Genomic DNA, 24,679 nt, shown 5'->3' on the forward strand with positions numbered 1-24,679 from the left:
CCCAACCCCGTCCACGATAGTCCAACATTACTGTTTAATACCGCTGAGAGGACCCCAGGAGAATCCCTTGCCGACTTTGTATCCAGGCTACTCAGGATTGCGGAGTACTGTGACTATGGTGAGACCTTGTCAGAAATGTTACGCGACCGTTTGGTTTGCGGTATGAACAATGCGGCCACCCAGAGAAAGTTGTTAGCTGGGCCAACATTGACTTTTCAACAGGCCATTCAAATCGAATTGTCCCGAGAGAGCGCAGAATGAGGAGTGCAGGAGCTACAGGGAATGGAGGTGCATGCCTTGGGGCGCAACCCCTTCCGTCCGAAAACGTCCTCCTGCGGTACCTTGGGCGAGGCAATGTCCGTATCGACGCCAGTGGCCGTTGGACATTCCTCCCCGAAGGGAGCCTTCTCCAGAACCAATGGATGAGGAGCCATGTCCGTGTCAGAATTGTAGGCGCGGACGCCGGTTCTGGGGGCGCCAGAGGCGCCATCGTTCCGACCGAAACTGGGACCAGCCCAGGGCCGTACCTTCCATGTGGATGAACCTGCGGCGACTACTCCTGAGGACGTGGAGATGGAGGACGACTGCCTGCAGCTGCATTGTGTGGCAGCTCCCCGTGTGGCCCCCATTAAGGTGACAGTACAGGTCAATGGTCACCCGCTTGAGATGGAGTTGGCCACTTGCGCAGCAGTCTCCGTGATCGCCCAGAGGACATTCGACCGCATCAGGCAGGGTATACAGACCCTTACATTAACCGACACACAGGCCAGGTTGGCCACCTACACGGGGGAACCATTCGACATTGCAGGATCTACGATGACCCCTGTTGTTTATGGACGCCAGGAGGGGCGTTTCTCACTTATCGTGGTGCGCGGCCATGAGCCCAGCCTGTTGGGTCGGGACTGGTTGCGCCATTTGCGGTTGCAGTGGCAGCACATCCTCCAAACAGTTTCTGGAGGGTTGACTGAGGTGCTACGACGATACCCAGATGTATTCCAGCCTGGTTTGGGGAAAATAAAAGGGGCCTCCAAGATGGAGAACGGGGCCGAGCGGCCGATAGCTTTCGCCTCCTGCACATTGACTGCAGCGGAAAAAAAGTACGCGCAGATTGAGAAGGAGGGCCTGGCAGTGGTCTTTGCAGTGAAACGTTTCTACCAGTACATGTATGGCCGCCACTTCACTATCGTGACTGATCATAACCCTCTGCTGGGACTTTTCAGAGAGGATAAGCCAATACCGCCCATTGCTTCCGCACGGATCCAGTGCTGGGCTTTGTTGCTTGCTGCATACGAGTATTCTCTGGAGCACAAACCAGGAACGCAGATAGCGAATACACTGAGCCGATTGCCTTTATCGACCGGCCCCATGTCGACCCCCACGACCGGTGAGGTGGTTGCAACCCTAAATTTTATGGACACCTTGCCTGTCACGGCATCACAGATCCGTGAGTGGACACAGACGGAGCCAGTCCTGTCAAAGGTTCGGCTCATAGTTCTGTATGGTGGGCAGCATAGACAGACCCCAAGCGAGTTGGGGGCATTTTCCTCCAAGCTGTCAGAATTCAGCGTGGAAGACAGCATCCTCTTGTGGGGGACACGTGTGATTGTCCCGGAAAAAGGCCAGGAGCTGATATTAAGAGACTTGCACAATGGGCATCAAGGTGTGACCAAAATGAAAATGTTGGCCCGGAGTTATGTCTGGTGGCCAGGCCTCGCCACCGACATTGAGAAGGTGGCCCAAAACTGCTCCATTTGCTAGGAGCATCAGAAGCTTCCGCCGGCCGCGCCTCTACATCATTGGGAATGGCTAGGGCGGCCTTGGGCGTGCTTGCATGTGGATTTCGCAGACCCTTTTCAAGGATCCATGTTCCTTTTATTAATCGACGCCCAGTCTAAATGGCTAGAGGTGCATAAGATTCTAGGCACAACGTCCTGCGCAACAATTGAGCAGATGCGTTTGTCTTTTAGTACGCATGGCCTCCCCGAGGTGCTGATCAAAGATAACGGAACTCCATTTACAAGTGAGGAGTTGGCGAGGTTCATGAAGATGAACGGCATACGCCATATCCGCACTGCCCCTTACCACCCGGGCCCAATCAAATGGGTTGGTGGAGCGCGCAGTGCAGACATTCAAACGAGGCCTAAAGAAGCAGTCTTCCGGGTCAATGGACACAAGACTGGCTCGCTTTTTGTTTTCGTATATGACCACCCCCCATGCGGTGACTGGGGTAGCTCCCGCAGAACTCCCAATGGGCCGGAGACTTCTCACCCGCCTTAACGTGGTTTTCCCGGACATTGACGCACACAAGAACGGCAGGGACATGGTTTTTCTCGCCATCGGCTGATTCAGCAGTTTACGCCCAGTGACCCAGTGTTCGTTCGGAATTTTGCTGGTGGTGCCCAGTGGGTCCCTGGCGTAATCTTCCGCCAAACGGGCCCTATATCTTACCAGGTGCAAGCCCAGGGTCATCTCCAGCGCAAACATGTAGACCATATTCGGTCCAGAAGACTATCCCTTCCAAAGATTCCCCGCCCCCGGAGCTCATTTCTACAGCCACAGAGACCAGAGACAATGGAAAGTACCTCACAATCTTCCTCTGGTGCCTCACTCAAAGCCTGCGCAGGTCGTTACAGAACCGCATGGAGACAGAGACGCCGAGATGATGGAGACAGCAGACTCTGACTGCAAGATGGAGATACCGGACGCATCAGAGGGGGAAATCCTCGGGCCCACGGGCCATGGATGTACAACCGTTACACCGGTCATCACGGAAGTGCCGGTCTCCGTCTCATTACACGCTGCCCAATCCAGCACCTCGTGCAAATGGTGTCCGGCCTGCGGCAAAACTAGTCCGACGCCCTGCTTCGCCAGGGTCTTCGGTGGGTTCCTTGGACTTTGGGGGGGGGGGGGGGGGGGATGTTATAACCTGCCTGCTTACCATTGGCTCCCTGTATAAATAAAGCTGGCCAGTTTGGAACCAGCAGGAAGGAGTGAGCAGCAAGCGAAGTTGCTGCTGCTGTTGTATAGAAATATGTTATTGTAAATAAATGCTATTTCTTTGTATCCTTAAAACTGGTGCTGGATTTTTCGTGGCCCTCACAAAAATGTGCCAGGCTCAGCCTGATACAATTTAAGATTGTGCACCGGGCTTACGTGACAGTGGCCCGGATGAGCAGATTCTTTGGGGTGGAAGACAGGTGCACAAAATGCACGGGAGGACCAGCGAACCATGTCCACATGTTTTGGACATGTCCAAAGCTTAGGGGATTTTGGCAGGGGTTTGCGGACGCCATGTCCAAGGTTTTAAAAACAAGGGTGGCGCTGGGTCCAGAGGTGGCGATTTTTGGGGTGTCAGAAGATCCGGGAATCCAGGAGGAGAAAGAGGCAGATGTTCTGACCTTTGCTTCCCTGGTAGCCTGGAGACTGATACTGTTAGCATGGAGGGACCCAAGGCCACCGAAGTCTGAGACCTGGCTATCGAACATGGCTAGCTTTCTCTGCAAGGAGAAAATTAAGTTCGCCTTGAGAGGTTCACTGTTAGGGTTCACCCGGAGGTGGCAACCGTTCGTCGACTTCCTTGCGGAAAATTAATCGTCAGCAGAAGGGGGAGGGGGGGGGGGGGGGTTAGAGTAGGGGGGTAATAAGGGTGGGACCTGTACGAAAGGTACAGTTTTTGAACGATGTTTATGGTTTCATGTATATTGTCTATTTTGTCGTTGTTTCTATACCAAAAATACCTCAATAAAATGTTTATTTTAAAAAAAGAATTAATGTAACATTGGCTGTGTTTTGCAGCCAGTTTGTTTATTTGCTTCATTGTGTTATACTTAGTTATATTCCTTCAAGTATGTATATTGGATCACAGTATTAATATTTCCTGCAGCAATTAAACAATGGAGAGAAAGTTGTTATTGTAGGCAGGATATAGCAATAGATTTGAAGGGAAACTTGGAGGTGGTGGTGTTGCCATGTGTCACTGGCCCATGTCATTCTAGGCAGCAGAAGCTGTGGATTTGGAAAGTACTGTCAAAAGAGGTGTGGCAAATGCTACAGTGCATTCTGTACATTGTATGTACTGCTACCACTCTGCGTCAGTGGTGGATAGGGCACCAATCAAGTGGACTATGTTCTGGGTGATATTGAGCTTCTTGAGTGTTGGTGCCGTAGTCATCCAGGCAATTGGAGAGTATATCATCACACCCCTGACTTGAGCCTTACAGAAATTGGACAGGTTTCAGGGACTCAGGAGGTGAGTTACTGACTGTAGAATACCCAATTTCTGACTTGACTTGTAGTCTCGGTTTAAAGGGCTATGTTCCTGATTTATTCATGACCGAAGAGAGAGAACCAAATAGGAATTTTAGAAAGAAAATTAACCATTTTCAGAAAATTTTCAAGTAAATTATTTGATGGAATTGACCAAATCAATTCACTAGTAACTTGCATTAATTTGTCATAGGAAACAAATAAGAATACACTTAATATTTAATAGGATTTATACCTTCTTAGTAAATATGTGTTTAAAGTCAAAGAACAACTGCAGTAGTTTGCATGTCTTTTTCCTCAAATGGATATTCATTTTTTTTCCAGTAATCCAAGTTCTTTGTCATCCAGTCGTACCCAGCAAATGCATGCTTTTAACTGGATCCGAAATAATTTGGAGGACCACCCAGATACTTCACTGCCCAAACAAGAAGTCTACGATGAATACAAGTAAGGCTTGCAATAGAAGATCTGAATAACCATACATTGTTGTTTCTCATCTGAAATATATATGCAGAAGAACAATTTAAGCAGGCTTTCTAATAATGCATTGGTGAATATTTTTTCAGTAACAGTATACACTGTTTGCTGTCTGTGTTCCACAGTTTTAATAGTTGTTATTTCTATTAGATTTCTTTAATTTTTTGTTAAATTTTTCCAATTTAGGGACAATTTAACAGGGCCAATCCACCTATCCAGCGCATCTTTGAGTTGTTGGGGTGAGACCCACACAGACACGGGGAGAATGTGCAAACTCCACACGGACAGTGACCCAGGGCCGGGATGGAACCCGGGTCCTCGGTGCCGTGAGGCAGTAGTACTAATCACTGCGCCACCATGCCACCCATTTTCAACTAGATTTCTGACTTAAATATAATTTCAAATTAATTTGGAGGTTTTGTTATCCTTGAGGTAGTTTTGGGGATTATGCGATCTTGGAAAACTAATTTTCTCTCTTCAACTGTTCTTTAATACTTCAAAATATGACATTACTGGTCTGAACCATAACAGCAGCTATCTCTAAATTCTCTCTTCTGCAATCATAGAATCATAGAATTTACAATGCAGAAGGAGGCCATTTGGCCCATCGAGTGCACCAGCCTTTGGAAAGAGCACCCAATCCAAGCCCCCACCTCCACTCCATACCTGCAACCCAGCAACCCCACCCAACCTTTCTGGACACTGAGGGCAATTTAGCTTGGACAACCCACCTAACCTGCACGTCTTTGGACTGTGGGAGGAAACTGGAGCACCTGGAGGAAACTCACGCAGACAGAGGGAGAAAGTGCAAATTCCGCACAGACAGTGACCAAAGCCAGGAATCAAACCTGGGACCCTGGTGCTGTGAAACAACTGTGCTAACCACGGTGCTACCGTGCCCTCCGAATCCTTTGACAAATACTGTCCATCAGTTATTTAAACAATAATGCATATGGTAACGTCAAGCATCAAAGTTATCTGACATCATAAATGCGATTACTTAAAATTCTCAAAGTTTTGGACTTAGCTGGATGTGTAGCAATATTTATACTTTTTTTTTAAACGCTACAACATATAGTTCAGGATTTCAAGTCGTCTGATGATGGAGCATTTATGAAAAGATGGAAGCAGTTCGGAAAACATCTTAAATACAGTGTAGAATGAGCAAAACAAATGCGCACAGGCAAAAGGAAAAAAAGAAAAACATTTTGTAAATTGAATTTTGGTTCTATTCGGAGGACAACAATGCCAAAGCACATAAACGTATTTCATCTGATAGCTTTGTTAAATTAGATGATTCAGAAGCCAAGTTGAATATTAAAATGTTTAGTATATTTATAAAATGTAATTGTTTCTGAAGTATATGACAGGAGTTGAAAGGTTGTTATCTTCCCACACAACACCCCTATAGTTTTCAGTTTTTTTTTCTTGTGGAAATCGTTGATGGTATGTTGTGTCCTTTGGGATAATTGAACAAGTAACATGAGCTTGAGGAATCGTAAGAACATTGAAAATGCTATACCAATACAAGTTTGTTCTTTCCAGTCCAATAACTAAGGATGCATTCAGAATAAGGCCCTTACAAGGTTGATGAAAAACCATGTAACAAATGTGGCTGCCTAAGGACATCGGGCATAATTTCCCCCCTTGGATTTTGTCAAATCATCATTGCATGTGGAGGTTTGAATAGTAAAGAATGATGAAAGCAATATTTACACTAGGTAATCAAATGCGTACACTTTACATCATTTAAAATTGCTTTAGCATCACATTGTCCTAAAATCTTTGATCCTGCTCACATTGGATTTAGACATGGTGAAATAGATTCACTGTATTGTGTTTCCAGTATAACCTTTTCATTTACACTACTCAATATGTAGAATGCATAAATACAGTACTGTATAATGATGTTTATCCACCAGCATCCCTGCTGTGTTCTTTGGGCTAATATGATAGTTTAGCCTACAGGCATCTTGAATTCCGCAGCTTCATTAACCTGCCAGGATGTTCACTTGAGTAGCACTAAAATATGTTTGACTGCTACAATTCCCAATTTACTGAAGGATGCAAAGTGAGTTGAATACCTTGACCTCCAATTTTTATTTATTATTATTTGAATGTGTTTCTGCTGGTCTCGGATATGACCAGGAAATTACTACAGAGGATTGTGAGCTTGAGCCATTTGCTCATTTATGCCAATTCCAGTTGTTTATTAACTTTATAATATCCCAAATAGAAAACTGTTTTTGTCCTGCGGAAGTTTCTAGCTCTCATATCTATTGTTGATTTTGCAACAGTTTTTTTCTAAGTACTGCTATCCATAGGTTTTTTTAAAGGCATTTTTGCATCAATACTTAAGATGAAAGACAACTCAAAAACCTTACATTGTGTAGCAATTTTAATAGACAATGATGATTGAGTGTGTTACATTTTGGCACTTTAATCTGGATACACACAAGGCATAAAAATATTGATATGGTAATTCAGCAAAGTGCTGTTTTACCTCGACCTCTGTTACTGCCTCGGTTCACCAGTCAGAGTTTGGTGCATTTGAGTTTTTGGCAAGTTGGTGCATTCCTGTTACTTGTTGGCACAAAACGCTTCTAACCTTTTTCAGCCTAGTAAAAAAAACTTTGGAAGGAAGTTAGTTGGTAAGAATTATGTGCTGTTACTGCTTCAAGGAAATTTCACCATGCATTGAAAGATTCTTTCCTGGAGTATTGTTGAACTTGGATTCAGGCCTGATAGCAATAAACAAACAATCTTCATTGTTCAGTGTTTGGTCTGAGATTTATAACAAATCATAATTCATGTTGTGGAATCTCCGATTGTAGCTAATTTGATGGAATGATCCAGTCCGTTTTGGGTGGATGGTGGAAAATGGGGACCAATTAAATATGCATTTCTTTGTATTTTGGTCCTCTCTCTCATCAGTTAAGTATAGGATACTTAGGTCCATGAGCTTTGTTTATGTCTGACTGATGCATTTTGTGTACATTGAGTGAAATACCATGTATGTACCTGTGCAAAATGGAATCTCATGTAAAGGTGGACCCATGATTTTTGGCTGAAAAAATTACAATTTTTCATAGACCTATAAAAGTTGAAAGTTTTCAGGGCCCATCAGCTGACCCACTCCCCTCCATGCTTCAGCTGGAAGGCTTCACCCACTCATTGAGAAATGGTGGCAGGTAGGAGATAGACATGGTATCAACCTGCTCATCCTCCAGGAGCAGCTTGAACAGATGCTGCACTTACATTGTAAACATGGACAGCCCAAATCACAGCACTCCCCAAGGAGACACAACCGTGACCAAACGATTTGCCATTCTTGCCCTACTGCACCTGTATTTGGAGCTAAACAGCGTAACCTAGCCGACTCCATCAGACAGGACCTTGGTAGGGCATGGCCATCTGTGTTATAGCAACAGGCCGGGGCAGCTGAGCATTTAGTGGACTCATCAAGATAGACCAGTCAATTCATGCACAGGATATTGTGTGGGCCCAAATTAAGCATGCACACTAACCCCTCAAATATTATTTATATAAAAGTCAACCCTTAAATTTTTGTCTTAAGAAATGATCTCAAAATTCAATTTTACACAAGTATATATGGTATTCATTCCTCTTGTTTTATTTTATTTAAATTGGTGAATTAAAAGCTTTGAAAACTTTTTGAGTGCATGTCTGAATTAATGCTTTAAGTTGCTAGACAACTAACCTGGATTCATGTCAGCAGATCTAGGAAAGGAAAATTGGCTGGCAAGTCACTCACTCTTATCATGGGATGGGAATTAGGCTTTTTGACTTGCCGGTATGAATCTGGCCAGACTAAATGAATATTCTTCATGGTATTTTCAGCATTCATTAACTCCTCTTTTACTCCCATCTGAACAGGAATCAGCCAAGTGTAAATTAAGAACGATTATTACTGAAGTAATTTCACTCAAAATTCAAAGTATTCTCAGCAAACCGAAAGGAGATATTAGTGTGTTTTGATATTATTTCTATGTTTAGAAACACAATATATAATTTTTTTTTTTTAAAAACAAATAATACAATCCAGAAATAGAATGATGAATCTTAACTTTATAATAGCTAAGTGATAACTTTATAATAGCTAAGTGATATCTAATTATTTAGATATTAGTGGACCAAGTGGGTGAGTGCGCTTAAATTACGTGGACCAAAAATTAAGAAAACATGAAACCGATGGGCACTTAATAATTGAGCATCTTTGCTCCATCTTAATTATTAAACTGCTTACAATATCTAAATACAAGATTTTTCCTTATATTAAATGAGGGTGCAGTTCTGCTAGAGTTTGCTTTTTAAACTTATGTTGTCTACTGCCCTTATCTTTGCGTTGTGTCTGATTCACTTCAATGTAAATTAATGGAACAGATTCAACTGTCCTGACTGTGGGATATGCTAGCAAATAATAATAGAAAGCAAAACTTCACTTGTCAGATCCAGCTTAGTACAATTAGGACTGAAATCAGTAGTTGAGTTTTGGAAGCCTGTTCAATGTAAGTTGGCAGGTAGGATCAAGGAAAACCCAAAAGCTTTCTATAGGTATGTCAGGAATAAGCGAATGACTAGGGAAAGAGTGGGACCAGTCAAGGACAGGGATGAGAAGTTGTGTGTGGAGTCTGAAGAGATAGGCGAGATACTAAATGAATATTTTTCGTCAGTATTCACTCAGGAAAAAGATAATGTTGTGGAGGAGAATGCTGAGACCCAGGCTAATAGAATAGATGGCATTGAGGTATGTAGGGAAGAGGTGTTGGCAATTCTGGACAGGCTGAAAATAGATAAGTCCCCGGGTCCTGATGGGATTGATCCTAGGATTCTCTGGGAGGCCAGGGAAGAGATTGCTGGACCTTTGGCTTTGATTTTTATGTCATCATTGGCTACAGGAATAGTGCCAGAGGACTGGAGGATAGCAAATGTGGTCCCTTTGTTCAAAAAGGGGAGCAGAGACAACCCCGGCAACTATAGACCGGTGAGCCTCATGTCTGTAGTGGGTAAAGTCTTGGAGGGGATTATAAGAGACAAGATTTATAATCATCTAGATAGGAATAATATGATCAGGGATAGTCAGCATGGCTTTGTGAAGGGTAGGTCATGCCTCACAAACCTTATCGAGTTCTTTGAGAAGGTGACTGAACAGGTAGACGAGGGTAGAGCAGTTGATGTGGTGTATATGGATTTCAGCAAAGCGTTTGATAAGGTTCCCCACGGTAGGCTATTGCAGAAAATACGGAGGCTGGGGATTGAGCGTCCCTGTAGGAAAGAAATATTGGAGAAAGAAGACATCATGGGCACAGTGAGTCATCTGATGGCTCGTAACTGAGGGGCAATGGCAGAATGTTTTTTTTGTCATGCAAGAGGATGTAGATCACTTATAAAGTTGTGGTGTGACCAATAGAATTTTACATTTTGTTTTCCAGAGGCTATTGTGACAACCTTGGTTATAACTCTTTAAGTGCAGCTGACTTTGGGAAGATTATGAAGAATGTCTTCCCAAACATGAAAGCCCGACGCCTAGGCACAAGAGGCAAATCAAAATATCCTTTCAAGTTGCTCTGAAATTATTGGGCTACTATCTTGTTGATTTTAACTTGAGTTAGAGCATTTCCCCCAAGCTCCCTCACACACTTACAGTCCTGTTCGCGGAACGTTAATGTTTAAAGAAGAAATCTGTGCAAGCAGCAATTAACTGACAGGATTATGCCACAAGGTTTCACACAAACTTTATTGTATTTTAGAAAGATTAAACAAAGTTAGTCGTCTATCTTAACACTGGATCTTTTAAAGACTTACGCAATTCTATTTTCCCTTTCCTCCTCAAGAGTTTCCTTATCTTACAAATCTTTACAGTTCATTTACTTTTCCTTGGACCAACTCAAAAATATATCACCGTTCTCTGAAATTCACACTGATTTCTCTTCAGTGTTCCAGCTATTCACCAAGGTCCAAATTTCATGGTCCTTCCTTTAGCTTTTGACCCTCCAGTTTCTTTACTGCCTTCCCAACTGTGGATTTCACAGTTCCAGCACAGGCCTCCATGTGGTTACTGCGCGGTCTGGGTCAAAATCCTCGAACTCCCTAACAGAACTGTGGGTGTACCTACACCTCTGACTGCAGCGGTGAAAGAAGGCAGCTCACCACAGCTTCTCGAGGTCAACGAGGGATGGGTAATAAATGCTGGCCTAGCCAGTGATGCCCCACATCCTACAAATGAATATTGAAAAAAAGAGTGGCTTAAAGCATCAGAAAACACTCTTTGCTTCCAATAGCCCACAGCTATTGTTCAAGTTGCAACCAAACTGATTACTTCCAGATCTCCAAGTGCAGCAAGGTTAACTGCCTTATATTGAGAATTATTTAGATTTCATCCTGAGCTTCTAGCTAAACAAATCTTCCAGTTTTCTTCCCCTTTCCAACTTGTCTTTTAGCGAATACCAGCTCCCACTTGGAGGCTGCGTCATGGACTAAAGATCTAGCATTTACTCTACTTCAGGTGTACATTTGGCTTTATCTTCGTGCTGTGCAAGACCCAAAGCTGATGGTCTTTTATCTGCTTTTCCAAACATTAACTAGTCCTGCTTGCTGGCTGCGCCCCAACTGCATTCACAAAGATAAACCCAGAAACAAAGATTTCCCTGAGCCTGTTCCCAAGTAGAAATGCAAATGCAAATTAACTACCTTTTAATTTCAAAGCTTTCATTAATTCTGCGAAACCACATTAAAAAAAAATATCTTTCACTGCAATAATTGCAGATACCATGTCTCCAGTTATTTTAGCTAAGTAAGACTATCTGCCATTTTATGACTCTCACCCTTTAAAATCTGACATCCATTAAATACAAGTCACCTTTTGAATTATAATTATCTTAAGTCTGTGTGATTTGCCAGGCTCTAGATGTTTACCAGGTTTGTTTTTTCCAGTGAACTTATATTTAAAATTCAGTTTCTAAAACTAAAAAGCTATACCACTAAAACTTAAAACATGTAAACCATGACAGTAGGCATTCGCAACAATGCACCAACATTTTTACTGGAAAGCCCTTTTTTAAAAAAAATATTTTATTGAAAATTTTTGGCCAACCCATCACAGTACATTGTGTATCCTTTACACAGTAATATAACAATATAAATAACAATGGCCAGTTTTATAAACAAGAAATAAATAATATATAAACAAAAACTAAACTAAATGGCAACTGCCTTGTCCCAGATAAATATTCTCCAAAAATATGTTTTAACAGTCCAATATACAATTATCTATAACAACAACCTATACATATTATACTTATATATTAACATCCCTGAGAATCCCTCTGGTTCTCCCCCCCCCCCCCCCCCCCCCCCCCCGGGCTGCTGCTGCTGTCTTCTTCTTTTCCATTCCCTCTATCTTTCTGTGAGGTATTCGACAAACGGTTGCCACCGCCTGGTGAACCCTTGAGCCGATCCCCTTAGGACGAACTTAATCCGTTCCAGCTTTATAAACCCTGCCATGTCATTTATCCAGGTCTCCACACCCGGGGGCTTGGCTTCCTTCCACATCAACAGTATCCTGCGCCGGGCTACTAGGGACGCAAAGGCCAAAACATCAGCCTTTCTCGCCTCCTGCACTCCCGGCTCTTCTGCAACCCCAAATATAGCCAACCCCCAGCTTGGTTCGACCCGGACCCACACTACCTTCGAAAGCACCTTTGTCACCCCCACCCAAAACCCCTGTAGTGCCGGACATGACCAGAACATGTGGGTGTGATTCGCTGGGCTTTTCGAGCATCTCGCACACCTATCCTCTACTCCAAAAAATTTGCTAAGCCGTGTTCCAGTCATATGCGCCCTGTGTAACACCTTAAATTGTATCAGGCTTAGCCTGGCACACGAGGACGATGAGTTTACCCTACTTAGGGCATCAGCCCACAGCCCCTCCTCAATCTCCTCCCCCAGCTCTTCTTCCCATTTCCCTTTCAGCTCGTCTACCATAATCTCCCCCTCGTCTCTCATCTCCCTATATATGTCTGACACCTTACCGTCCCCCACCCATGTCTTTGAGATCACTCTGTCCTGCACCTCCTGCGTCGGGAGCTGCGGGAATTCCCTCACCTGTTGCCTCCTAAAAGCCCTCAGTTGCATATACCGGAATGCATTCCCTTGGGGCAACCCATATTTTTCGATCAGCGCTCCCAGACTTGCAAACGTCCCATCTACAAACAGATCTCTCAATTGTGTTACTCCTGCTCTTTGCCATGTTCCAAATCCCCCATCCATTCTCCCCGGAGCAAACCTATGATTATTTCTTATCGGGGACCACACCGAGGCTCCCGTCTTTCCCCTATGCCGTCTCCATTGCCCCCAGATTTTCAGAGGAGCCACCACCACCGGGCTTGTGGTGTATTTCTTCGGTGAAAACGGCAACGGCGTCGTCACCATGGCTTGTAGGCAAGTCCCCCTACAGGACGCCTTCTCCAATCTCTTCCACGCCGCTCCTTCCTCTTCTCCCATCCACTTACATACCATTGAGATGTTGGCGGCCCAGTAATACTCACTCAGGCTCGGTAGCGCCAGCCCCCCCCCTATCCCTACTAGCTGCAAAAATCCCTTCCTCACTCTCGGGGTCTTCCCGGCCCACACAAAACTCATGATACTCTTCTCAATCCTTTTGAAAAAAGCCTTCGTGATCACCACCGGGAGGCACTGAAACACAAAGAGGAATCTCGGGAGGACCACCATTTTAACCGCTTGTACCCTCCCTGCCAATGACAGGGATACCATGTCCCATCTCTTGAAGTCCTTCTCCATCTGTTCCACCAACCGCGTTAAGTTTAACCTATGCAATGTACCCCAATTCTTGGCTATCTGGATCCCCAAGTAGCGAAAGTCCCTTGTTACCTTCCTCAACGGTAAGTCCTCTATTTCTCTGCTCTGCTCCACTGGATGCACCACAAACAGCTCACTTTTCCCCATGTTCAGCTTATATCCTGAAAATTCTCCAAACTCCCCAAGTATCCGCATTATCTCTGGCATCCCCTCCGCCGGGTCTGCCACATACACCAATAAATCGTCTGCGTAAAGAGATACCCGGTGTTCCTCTCCTCCCCTGAGTACTCCCCTCCACTTCCTGGAACCCCTCAATGCTATTGCCAGGGGCTCAATCGCCAGTGCAAACAATAATGGAGACAGAGGACATCCCTGCCTCGTCCCTCTATGGAGCCGAAAATACGCAGACCCCCGTCCATTCGTGACCAAGCTCGCCATCGGGGCCCTATACAGCAGCTGTACCCATCTAATATACTCATCTCCAAAGCCAAATCTCCTCAACACCTCCCACAAATAATCCCACTCCACTCTATCAAATGCTTTCTCGGCATCCATCGCCACCACTATCTCCGCTTCCCCCTCTGGTGGGGGCATCATCATTACCCCTAGCAGCCTCCGTATATTCGTATTCAGCTGTCTCCCCTTCACAAACCCAGTTTGGTCCTCATGGACTACCCCCGGGACACAATCCTCTATCCTCATTGCCATCACCTTGGCCAGAATCTTAACGTCTACATTTAGGAGGGAAATAGGTCGATAGGACCCGCATTGCAGCGGGTCTTTTTCCTTCTTTAGGAGAAGCGATATCGTTACCTCCGACATAGTCGGGGGCAGCTGTCCCCTTTCCTTCGCCTCATTAAAGGTTCTCATCAGTATCGGGGCAAGCAAGTCCACATATTTCCTATAAAATTCGACTGGAAATCCATCCGGTCCCGGAGCCTTCCCCGCCTGCATACTCCTAATTCCTTTCACTACTTCCTCTATCTCGATCTGTGCTCCCAGTCCCACCCTCTCCTGCTCCTCCACCTTAGGAAATTCCAGCCGGTCCAGGAAGCACATCATTCTCTCCTTCCCATCTGGGGGCCGAGCTTCGTATAATCTTTTATAGAATGCCTTGAACACTCCATTCACTCTCTCCGCTCCCCGCTCTATCTCTCCTTCCTCATCCCTCACTCCCCTTATTCCCTCGCTGCTCCCCTTTTCCTCAATTGATGGGCCAGCAACCTTCTCCCCATACTCATACTGTACACCCTGTGCCTTCCTCCACTGTGCTTCTGCAGTACCCGTTGTCAGCAAGTCAAATTCTACGTGTAACCTTTGCCTTTCCCTGTCCAGTCCCTCCTCCGGTGCCTCCGCATATTACCTGTCCACCCTCAGAAGTTCTTACAGCAACCGCTCCCGTTCCCTACTCTCCTGCTTTCCTTTATGTGCCCTTATTGATATCAGCTCCCCTCTAACCACTGCCTTCAGCGCCTCCCAGACCACTCCCACCTGGATCTCCCCGTTATCATTGAGTTCCAAGTATTTTTCAATGCACCCCCTCACCCTTAGACACACCCCTTCATCTGCCATTAGTCCCATGTCCATTCTCCAGGGTGGACGCCCTTCTGTTTCCTCCCCTATCTCCAAGTCTACCCAATGTGGAGCGTGATCCGAAATGGCTATAGCCGTATACTCCGTCCCCCTCACCTTTGGGATCAACGCCCTTCCCAAAACAAAAAAGTATTCGCGAATAAACTTTGTGGACATAGGAGAAAAACGAAAACTCCTTTCTCCTAGGTCTACTAAATCACCACGGGTCTACTCCTCCCATCTGCTCCATAAAATCTTTAAGCACCTTGGTTGCAGCCGGCCTCCTTCCAGTCCTGGATCTCGACCTGTCCAAACCTGGCTCCAGCACCGTATTAAAATCTTCCCCCCATTACCAACTTTCCCACCTCTAGGTCCGGGATGCGTCCTAGCATGCGCCTCATAAAATTGGCATCATCCCAGTTCGGGGCATATATGTTTACCAAGACCACCGCCTCCCCCTGTAATTTACCACTCACCATCACGTATCTGTCCCCGCTATCCGCCACTATGGTCTTTGCCTCAAACATAACCCGCTTCCCCACTAGTATAGCCACCCCCCTGTTTTTCGCATCTAGCCCCGAATGAAACACCTACCCCACCCATCCTTTGCGTAGTCTAACCTGGTCTATAAGTTTCAAGTGCGTCTCTTGTAACATAACCACGTCTGCCTTAAGTTCCTTAAGGTGTGCGAGTACTCGTGCCCTCTTTATCGGCCCGTTCAGCCCTCTCACATTCCACGTGATCAACCGGGTTGGGGGGCTTTTTACCCCCCCCCCTTGTCGATTAGCCATCCCCTTTTTCCAGCTCCTCACCCGGTTCCCACGCAGCTGTGTCCCCCCCAGGCGGTGCCCCCCCCGCCCACCCCACCCCATTCCGGCTCCCCCCTCTCCCCAGCAGCAGCAACCCAGTAGCTTCCCCACTAGCGTAGTTACACCCCCCATGTTGCTCCCAGAAGTCAGCAAACTCTGGCCGACCTCAGCTTCCCCCCGTGACCTCGGCTCGCACCGTGCGACGCCCCCTCCTTCCTGCTTCCCTATTCCCGCCATGATTATCATAGCGCGGGAACAAAGCCCGCGCTTCCCTTTTGGCCCCGCCCCCCATGGCCAACGCCCCACCTCCCTTCCTCCCTCCACCACCACCTGTGGAAGAGAGAAAAGTTACCGCATCGCAGGATTAATAACATAAAACTCATTTTTCCCCCCCTCTTCGCCCCCCATACTTGCCCCACCACTTTGTTTCAAACGTTCTTTTATAATAACCCGCTTATTCCAGTTTTTCTTCCACAATAAAAGTCCACGCCTCATCCGCCGTCTCAAAGTAGTGGTGCCTCCCTTGATATGTGACCCACAGTCTTGCCGGTTGCAGCATTCCAAATTTTATCTTCTTTTTGTGAAGCACCGCCTTGGCCCGATTAAAGCTCGCCCTCCTTCTCGCCACCTCCGCACTCCAGTCTTGATAAACGCGGATCACCGCGTTCTCCCACCTACTGCTCCGAGTTTTCTTTGCCCATCTAAGGACCATCTCTTTGTCCTTAAAACGGAGGAATCTCACCACTATGGCTCTAGGAATTTCTCCTGCTCTCGGTCCTCGCGCCATCACTCGGTATGCTCCCTCCACCTCCAGCGGACCCGCCGGGGCCTCCGCTCCCATTAACGAGTGCAGCATCGTGCTCACATATGCCCCGGCGTCTGCTCCTTCTGCACCTTCAGGAAGACCAAGAATCCTTAAATTATTCCTCCTCGCGTTGTTCTCCAGTACCTCCAGTCTTTCCACACATCATTTATGGTGTGCCTCGTGCATCTCCGTCTTCACCACCAGGCCCTGTATATCGTCCTCGTTCTCGGCAGCCTATGCCTTCACGACCCGAAGCTATTGCTCCTGGGTCTTTTGTTCATCCTTTAGCCCTTCGATCGCCTGTAATATCGGGGCCAACAGCTCCTTCTTCATTTCCTTTTTAAGTTCTTCCACGCAACATTTCAAAAACTCTTGTTGTTCAGGGCCCCATGTTAAACTGCCACCTTCCGTCGCCATCTTGGTTCTTGCTTGCCTTCCTTGCCGCTGCTCCAAAGGATCCACTGCAATCTGGCCACTTCCCTCTCCTTTTTCCATCCGTTTCCAGGGGGGATTCCTTTCTGGTTTACCGCACAGTGCTTCTAGCCGTTAAAATTGCCGTTGGGGCTCTTATTAAGAGCCCAAAAGTCCGTTCCACCGGGAGCTGCCGAAACGTGCGACTTAGCTGGTCATCGCCGCACCCGGAAGTCCCGAAAGCCCTTTTTGAATAGACATAAACATACATATAGCTACACAACTCCTTTAAGAGCATCTTCTGTGGTTAACTTGTTTGGTCTTGAAAAATATTACAATTCCCCTTTCTGGTTTTTCAGATTATTAAAGACAGATTATGAAATTTAAGATTATGTTGGACAGAAGCAAGTTCTGTGAATTAAAATTTTGTTTTCTGTTTTGTATTTGTATTATTGTACTAATTACCTATCAACCATAAACTATTTTGCTTCTTGACACTGTTTCTGCTTGAGCCAACCGTAATGATCTAAAATCTTTTACTAATTTTTCATTTGAAGAGTTACACCTACCTTGGACTTTGGAATTGACCTGGCCTGTTTACTGCAAAACAGACAGTTCTTCATAAAGCAGGTGAATTTGCGCAATGGTATGCAACCCTGTGACAGTGAAGGAATACATATTATTGAACAAATTTTTGTTGCCAGTTCTCTCGGGGAGTTGAAAAATGTGATGATTCGTTGTCCTTTAGATATTGGTTCACACTTCTGTGTGAGATACACTTGAGGTCTTGCAACTCTAGAAGGTTTAAGAAGGTCTGTTGTAACCAACACGTTAGACGATGAACAAGAGGAGAAAAATAAGTGATTAAATGTTCTCAAAATAATACGCATAATGCAGGTTAAGAGATCAATTTCAGCTTCATAATATCACTGTGCTCTTAGAATTCCACTCCGTGCAATTACAACACGTGAACATAAGAAACAGGAGCAGAAATAGACATTTGGCCCTTTGACCATGCCCCGCCTTTAATTAAGATCATGACTGATCAGCTTGTGTTTCTGATTTCACATTCCCATCAATTATCAAGCTTCTGCATCTGGATAAATGAGGTACAACCACTGACTGCATGCATGTGTTGGCATGTGAAGGAGTTGGTACAGGGAGCACATAATGCCTGAACCTTTTTACACTGGTTCAAATCTGGCCCAAACTGAGGTGTGATAAGTCTCCTGCCGAGGTCAATGTGAAATTAATTTGAGAAGTATTGGTTCTTAATGGTTATCAAACCATAGCATAAACAGCACGTGAGTTTGCAGCCCCATGACTAGAGAGGCAGCTAATGCAAAGTTAGTGGAATACAGCTTTTCATATATTCAGGTTGGGCATTGGTTAAGTTCCAATCTACATCAAGCTTTTGTACCTCAACTTGGGAATGTTTGCCTCTGATACCATCCGCCTAGAGTAGTTTGTGAATTTATGGTAGGCTGGAAGGAGGTCACTGATTTACCTTTGAGTACAGTTGAGAGCCACTGAAAAAAATAGGATATCATACAGGCAAAAGAAAATGCAGTGTTGCCATTCTGACAGTTTTGACATGCAGTAAAATGTTTTTTTCTCTTGGTTTAAGAGATTGGAAAGCCTTGGTTTACAGTGTAGCCTTGCAATACACTCCCAGCTACTTTTATTCATGCTGTGAAAAAAATGTGTACATTTTGAAATGGTTATACATGCAGTTTGTTTATTTGTATTATATTTATTAACACTCATTTTGCATTTAACATTTTTTTTCAGATATGGTACACTTGAAAAGTTTCATGATTAAGCTCTCACATTTTTGTGACCCTGTTTTTAAGTCTGCATTCTACTGTCATCATACTGTTATTTAAAATGCAGCTCAGTATATCCTTTGACCTTAACACCTTGAAACATATTGCTTTAGTGGTCTGAGGAAAAAAGCTTTTGTTCACATGCCATCGTTACCAAGTCTGGATTTTCATAAAACCGGAGAAGGGGTAATAATTTTCTGTAACATGACCATTAAAATGTGACGATAAACTACTGTATGATATTGATTTGTGGAAAGAATGGTGGAATTGCACAGAGAACCGAAGCTTCTCCAATACTGAATGAAAGTTTAAAAAAAAAAAATTTAGAGTACCCGGTTCTCTTTTTTTTCCAATTAAGGGGCAATTTACCGTGGCCAGTCCACCTACCCCTCACATCTTTGGGTTGTGGAGGTAAGATCCACGCAGACATGGGGAGAATTTGCAAACTCCACATGGACAGTGACCCAAGGCCGGGATCGAACCTCAGCGCCATGAGACAGCAGTGCTAACCACTGAATTTTTGAATGAAAGTTACAATAAATATTCTCCATTTGTTTTGACTCCAATTTGCAAATAGGATTCCTTTATCGAACTTGTGAATTATTTAGGTAATACATGATTATCTTGGTTTTATGGACTCTTGCCTCAATCTCCCCCTCCATAACTTACATTATTAGCAAGAGCGATGACAACTGCCAACTTCCACTTTTCTAATGTAGTCTATCAGCATCCCTATCTTCTTCCACACCACAACCAAAATCGTCATCCGTACCTGGATTTCCACCCACCAGCCTCTTCGGTTCTACCTGGGTAAGCTCCATCTCATCAGCATTCTGTCAATGCCCAGACTACTTTCCTAACCAACGTCCATTAATGCTATGGGAATGTATACTCTGAAATAATGGAACGATCTATGCCTATTTGTATGTAAGGTCGATATAAATTTTCCAGCAAATTCTATTTTTCAACAAAATGCCACCTCTAATATAATGGATACTTCAATTTTAGTGGTTACTTTTACCTTGCATTCAGTTAAATTCAATTCAATTCAAATCCTTGACCACACTTCTGTTTCAGGTGAAGTACCCTTTCTTTTTCAATCATCTTCGCCCAGGTCTCAGAATCTGCAACAGTCTTGCAGGTCCTTCCAGCATGTTAAGAATTTTATTGCCTGCTGAAATAACCACTTCCTAGAAAAATGTAATCTGCTGCAAACTCAGCTAAAAAGATTGATTGTTTAGTTTCCATGAAGCCTTCCTCGATTGTCTGCCGAGCAATCTGAATTCCAGAACGTCCACAAAATATGTTCCCCATTTAGCAGAAGAAATTAATGTATTTTGGGATTCCATGCAGTAACACACCAAAGGTTTTGATTTGGCTGGATACGAGTGGGTGACCAGTCAGGATGAATGTGGACAAATCAAGCTCTAATGGATTTGTGGATTTGAATGGCTTCATTTTGAAGCAAAAGTCCAAATTAACATTACCATTGTTAGCTCAGTGGGAGCATTCAGGGACAAGCTGCTCACCATAAATTGCAAGGACAAGTACTTGCACATTGGGAATCAAGACCTCACAGGAAGTATTTATAGCCCAACCCATAAGAGACCATTGTTTAATTTCTTGTACTTCCAGTTTAGAAAGTATATATTGGCCTTCTCAAACTACTTTAACCATCACAAAATTATAGAAAGATACAACATAGTAGGAGGCCTTTTGGCCCATCACACTGGTCAGCACATTTTGAAATTGGTCTTCCATTGTGACTTAAAAATCCCAGCCACAGCTAGTGCAAATACTATCTTTCAGTAAAATTAGTTTGATCATAGTTGTAATACCACCAGAAATGTTTTTGAGTCCTGTGAAGTTCAGATGTTCAAAGAAGGCCTGAAATTAAGGCTTTGATAATGCTTTGGTTTATAACCAATTTAATGGTACAGAAAGAAAATTTATTCCGGAGACTAATGTAAATAAAACTAGTCACACAATGATGCATGACAGACAGTAAACCCAAGGCGGTGAGGTGAGCCAAGATGTGGCCAGTCTCACGAGAGAATTTTGACAACCTCCCTTGTTTATGGGATGGGTTGGTCATCTTCACTTGGAAGTGTTGATCTTGCCTTATAGGCTCAAACTGTATGTTGGCCACATAGTGACTAGTGATGACCCTTTTTTCCCCTACTGCCGACATTATTTTCCATTCTGTTGGTGAGTTTTCTCTGCAGTATGCACAAGGCTGATTCCCAAATAGACCCAGACTCTGAACTTAAATGAAACTTTCAACTACTCTGAAATTTTTAAAACGTTGTTATCGAAGGATTTTTAAAACATAAATTGACTGTCCAAGGAACAGCTCCATATTTAATTTGTCGGTATATACCATTTTGACTGTGTTTGTCATCTTATTTATCTCAAATCTCGTTTGACATATTGCCTCTTTAAATTTTATAGTATTGGTTTTGCATGAAATATTACACAATCTAAAGAAAACAGTTATTTGTAAACCCCCCTGACTTAGTTACATGTTGTACTATAAATAGTTGATTAGTATTTACTTTTCTTTAAAAGGTGATGCAAGAATAAGCTTCTGAGTATTTTTTAGCAATGGGCCATCTCTCTTCTTCCCTCAACCCATGGCCTCCAAAAGAAATTCTAAGCTATTACCATCTTGAAGCCAGAGCTGATGGTGCACTCTCTTAACTGTCCTGTTCCCCACCGCCCCGTACTTAAATTTGTAAGCAAATCAAATAATTGAACTTGTTTGTCTGCAAATGTATTTAGGAAGAATTACGAGATGTTTGATTTTGCTGTTTTTGTTGTAAATGTTCTATACTTAGGTAGGAGACTTTTATGAAATCAAGCATTTTTTGTAGAGTAGAGTACTTATTTACATTTATCAAATTTCCATGGCTTCATTAAATAACTGTCATAGTCTATGTTGGTAATTTGTCTTCAAAGCAGCCGGAGTTGGTATATGACTGTCCCAGGATCAAGTACAAGGTGTGTGTATTGAAGGGAATATGGGTATTTTTTCCAGAAGTGAATGTTTGACTTGTTTGCATTACAATCGATTTATGATGCTACTCCAATTGTCGCATTTTGCATAACCGAGTGAAAAATGCCCTTAATTTCACTATTACTTATTTTTTAAATTGCTTATGCAAATTGAATTCCTGTCACTGAATTGGAACAATTTCTAGTGATTTTGTGGTAGATAATTAACAATCTGTTGAGTTGCTAATTTTACTCAATTAAAGTCAAATAGTGGCTAAACTTCTTGTGTGTTTTTACTATGGCAACAATTACAATCTAATGTTTGGTTATATTGCTTTCTAGTCTGAAGGATCGCACTTTGTAGGCCACCTGCAGAGTATTGATGAAGAAGTCAGGTCTGCAGCTTGCAGTCTGGTATGTGAGTGGGCCCAGAAAGTATTAATCCGAAAATTTGATTCAGTGGTCGATCTAGCTCGCTTCCTTGTTACTAGTCACTATATTGGCACTAAGTCTGTTGCTGCGTTGTCGTTGATGGCAGGTGCACCTTCAGGTGAGTAACTATATTCATTAGAATGTTCCCAAGCCTGATTCCATTTAACTACCTTAAAGACTATGTTTATGCTTTTATCCGTTAGCTAGGTAAGGTGAGTAAAGCATGTGCTTTGTCATCAGTTTGTCAAGTAGATGAGCACTAAACCTTATAAGAAGTATTGTCTAGAAAACGCAAGTCTGTATTCTATATCAATTTGAGACAAATTTCATCCTCCTCCTCCCCTTCTTGACATATACTTATGGTAAAATTGGAATGGAATCTGCTATTCATGTCAGATTTTAAGTACAATGCCTAAAGTAGTTTCTGATTCTGCCTTTGTCGTCCGACTCCCTGCTCTGCCACCCAATAAGCCCCAATTTTCTATGTCCGACATTATAATCATGACTGCACTTCAAAAGTTCTTCATTGGCTATAAAGTGCTTTGAGACAACCAGTGGTTGTTAATAGCACTATATAAATGTACATCTTTGCTTTTTCAATTGGGCCTCAAGCCCACATTGTTGGGAAAATGCTTAGGAAGTCCTTTCCCTTCACTAACATCCAATCATAAGTTTATCCTGAGGACCGGTTGAGGTGAAGAAGGTGGATTAGCTATTTGCAGCTGCAGGAAGAGGATTTGTGGATCGGGAAATGTATTATGTAAAAAATTTAGCTGTAATTTAAATACCATAGGTTTCTTGTGTTCAACACTCCTGAATCTCTCGGCAAAACATATCTAGCCAGGTTCCAGTTACTTCCTCCAGGGCACAGTTTCTATCTTCCTCTAAAATTAAACTCTGAGCACCCATGCTTTCAATGCCTTACTCCATACTGTAATCTTTTGCATCCGACTGCTGAATACCTATATTTGTATCACAGTAACTGGCCCACCCTGAGAAAGATGCCACGGTCATACACACTTTGGTCAGCCGTCCCTGGAATGCTCACATTTCCGATCCTACCCATGTGCTGACAGATCTACCACTCCTTTTTTTAAAAAAATAATTTTTATTAAAGGTTTTCATAAAATATCAATAACAAAATGAGAAAGAAAAAATAACCCAACAGGGTTAAGTACAAAACACAATCTAAAAAAAGCAACCACCCAAACCGCCCCCCCCCCCCCCCCCCGGTACATAAATAATAAATTAAAATTAACACCCCGACTTAACACAACAGGTGTATGCACCCCCTCAGACCCTCCAGTGTAAATAACATAAACAAAAATAAAGTTCCTCGACTCTCTCAGTGCCATAGCCAGGGGTTCAATCGCCAGTGCGAAGAGCAGGGGGGACAGGGAACACCCCTGTCTCGTCCCTCGGTGCAACCGAAAGTACTCGGACCTCCTCCTATTTGTGGCCACACTCGCCATCGGGACCTCATACAACAGCCTAACCCACCTGACAAACCCCTCCCCAAACCCGAACCTCTTCAGCACCTCCCACAGGTACCCCCATCTACCCTATCGAAGGCTTTCTCAGCGTCCATCGCCACCACTATCTCCGCCTCCCTCGCCGGCATCATGATAACGTTCAAAAGCCTCCGCACATTCGCGTTTAACTGTCTCCCCTTCACAAACCCTGTCTGGTCTTCATGGATGATCTGTGGCACACAATCCTCAATCCTCGTGGCAAAGACCTTCGCCAGCACCTTGGCATCTACATTTAGCAAGGAAATCGGTCTGTAAGACCCACATTGCAGGGGATCCTTGTCCCGCTTTAGGATCAAGGAGATCAGTGCCCGGGACATCGTCGGGGATAAAGCCTGGTTTAGCACACTGGGCTAAATCGCTGGCTTTTAAAGCAGACCAAGCAGGCCAGCAGCACGGTTCAATTCTCGTACCAGCCTCCCCGAACAGGCGCCGGAATGTGGCGACTAGGGGCTTTTCACAGTAACTTCATTTGAAGCCTACTTGTGACAATAAGCGATTTTCATTTCATTTTCATTTTCCCTTGCCTCATTAAAGGTCCTAACTAACAGCGGGCCCAACAGGTCCATATATTTTTTATAGAACTCGACCGGGAAACCGTCCGGCCCCGGTGCCTTCCCCGCCTGCATGCTTCCTATCCCTTTGATCAGCTCCTTCAGCCCAATCGGGACCCCCAGTCCCGCCACCAGTCCCTCTTCCACCTTTGGAAACCTCAATTGG

At 44.2% G+C, this 24,679-nt stretch overlaps 1 protein-coding gene across 3 annotated transcripts in view; it reads left to right on the top strand.

Moving 5' to 3' along the window:
- Window positions 1-24,679, top strand: part of LOC140387531 (DNA-binding protein RFX7-like) — a 147,077-nt gene that overhangs the window by 101,443 nt on the left and 20,955 nt on the right. Inside the window, exons 4-7 of one of the 3 annotated variants that reach the window (XM_072470751.1) lie at window positions 4,591-4,713; window positions 10,197-10,313; window positions 19,106-19,190; window positions 22,341-22,548. In XM_072470751.1, the coding sequence (XP_072326852.1) occupies window positions 4,591-4,713; window positions 10,197-10,313; window positions 19,106-19,190; window positions 22,341-22,548 (533 nt within the window). Of the gene's footprint in view, window positions 1-4,590; window positions 4,714-10,196; window positions 10,314-18,984; window positions 19,191-21,962; window positions 22,005-22,340; window positions 22,549-24,679 lie in introns of those variants that run through there. The other 2 variants (XM_072470749.1, XM_072470750.1) reach the window with 2 other exon arrangements.

This window comes from Scyliorhinus torazame, chromosome 12 (assembly GCF_047496885.1).
Source record: "Scyliorhinus torazame isolate Kashiwa2021f chromosome 12, sScyTor2.1, whole genome shotgun sequence".
Taxonomy (NCBI): Eukaryota; Metazoa; Chordata; class Chondrichthyes; order Carcharhiniformes; family Scyliorhinidae; genus Scyliorhinus; species Scyliorhinus torazame.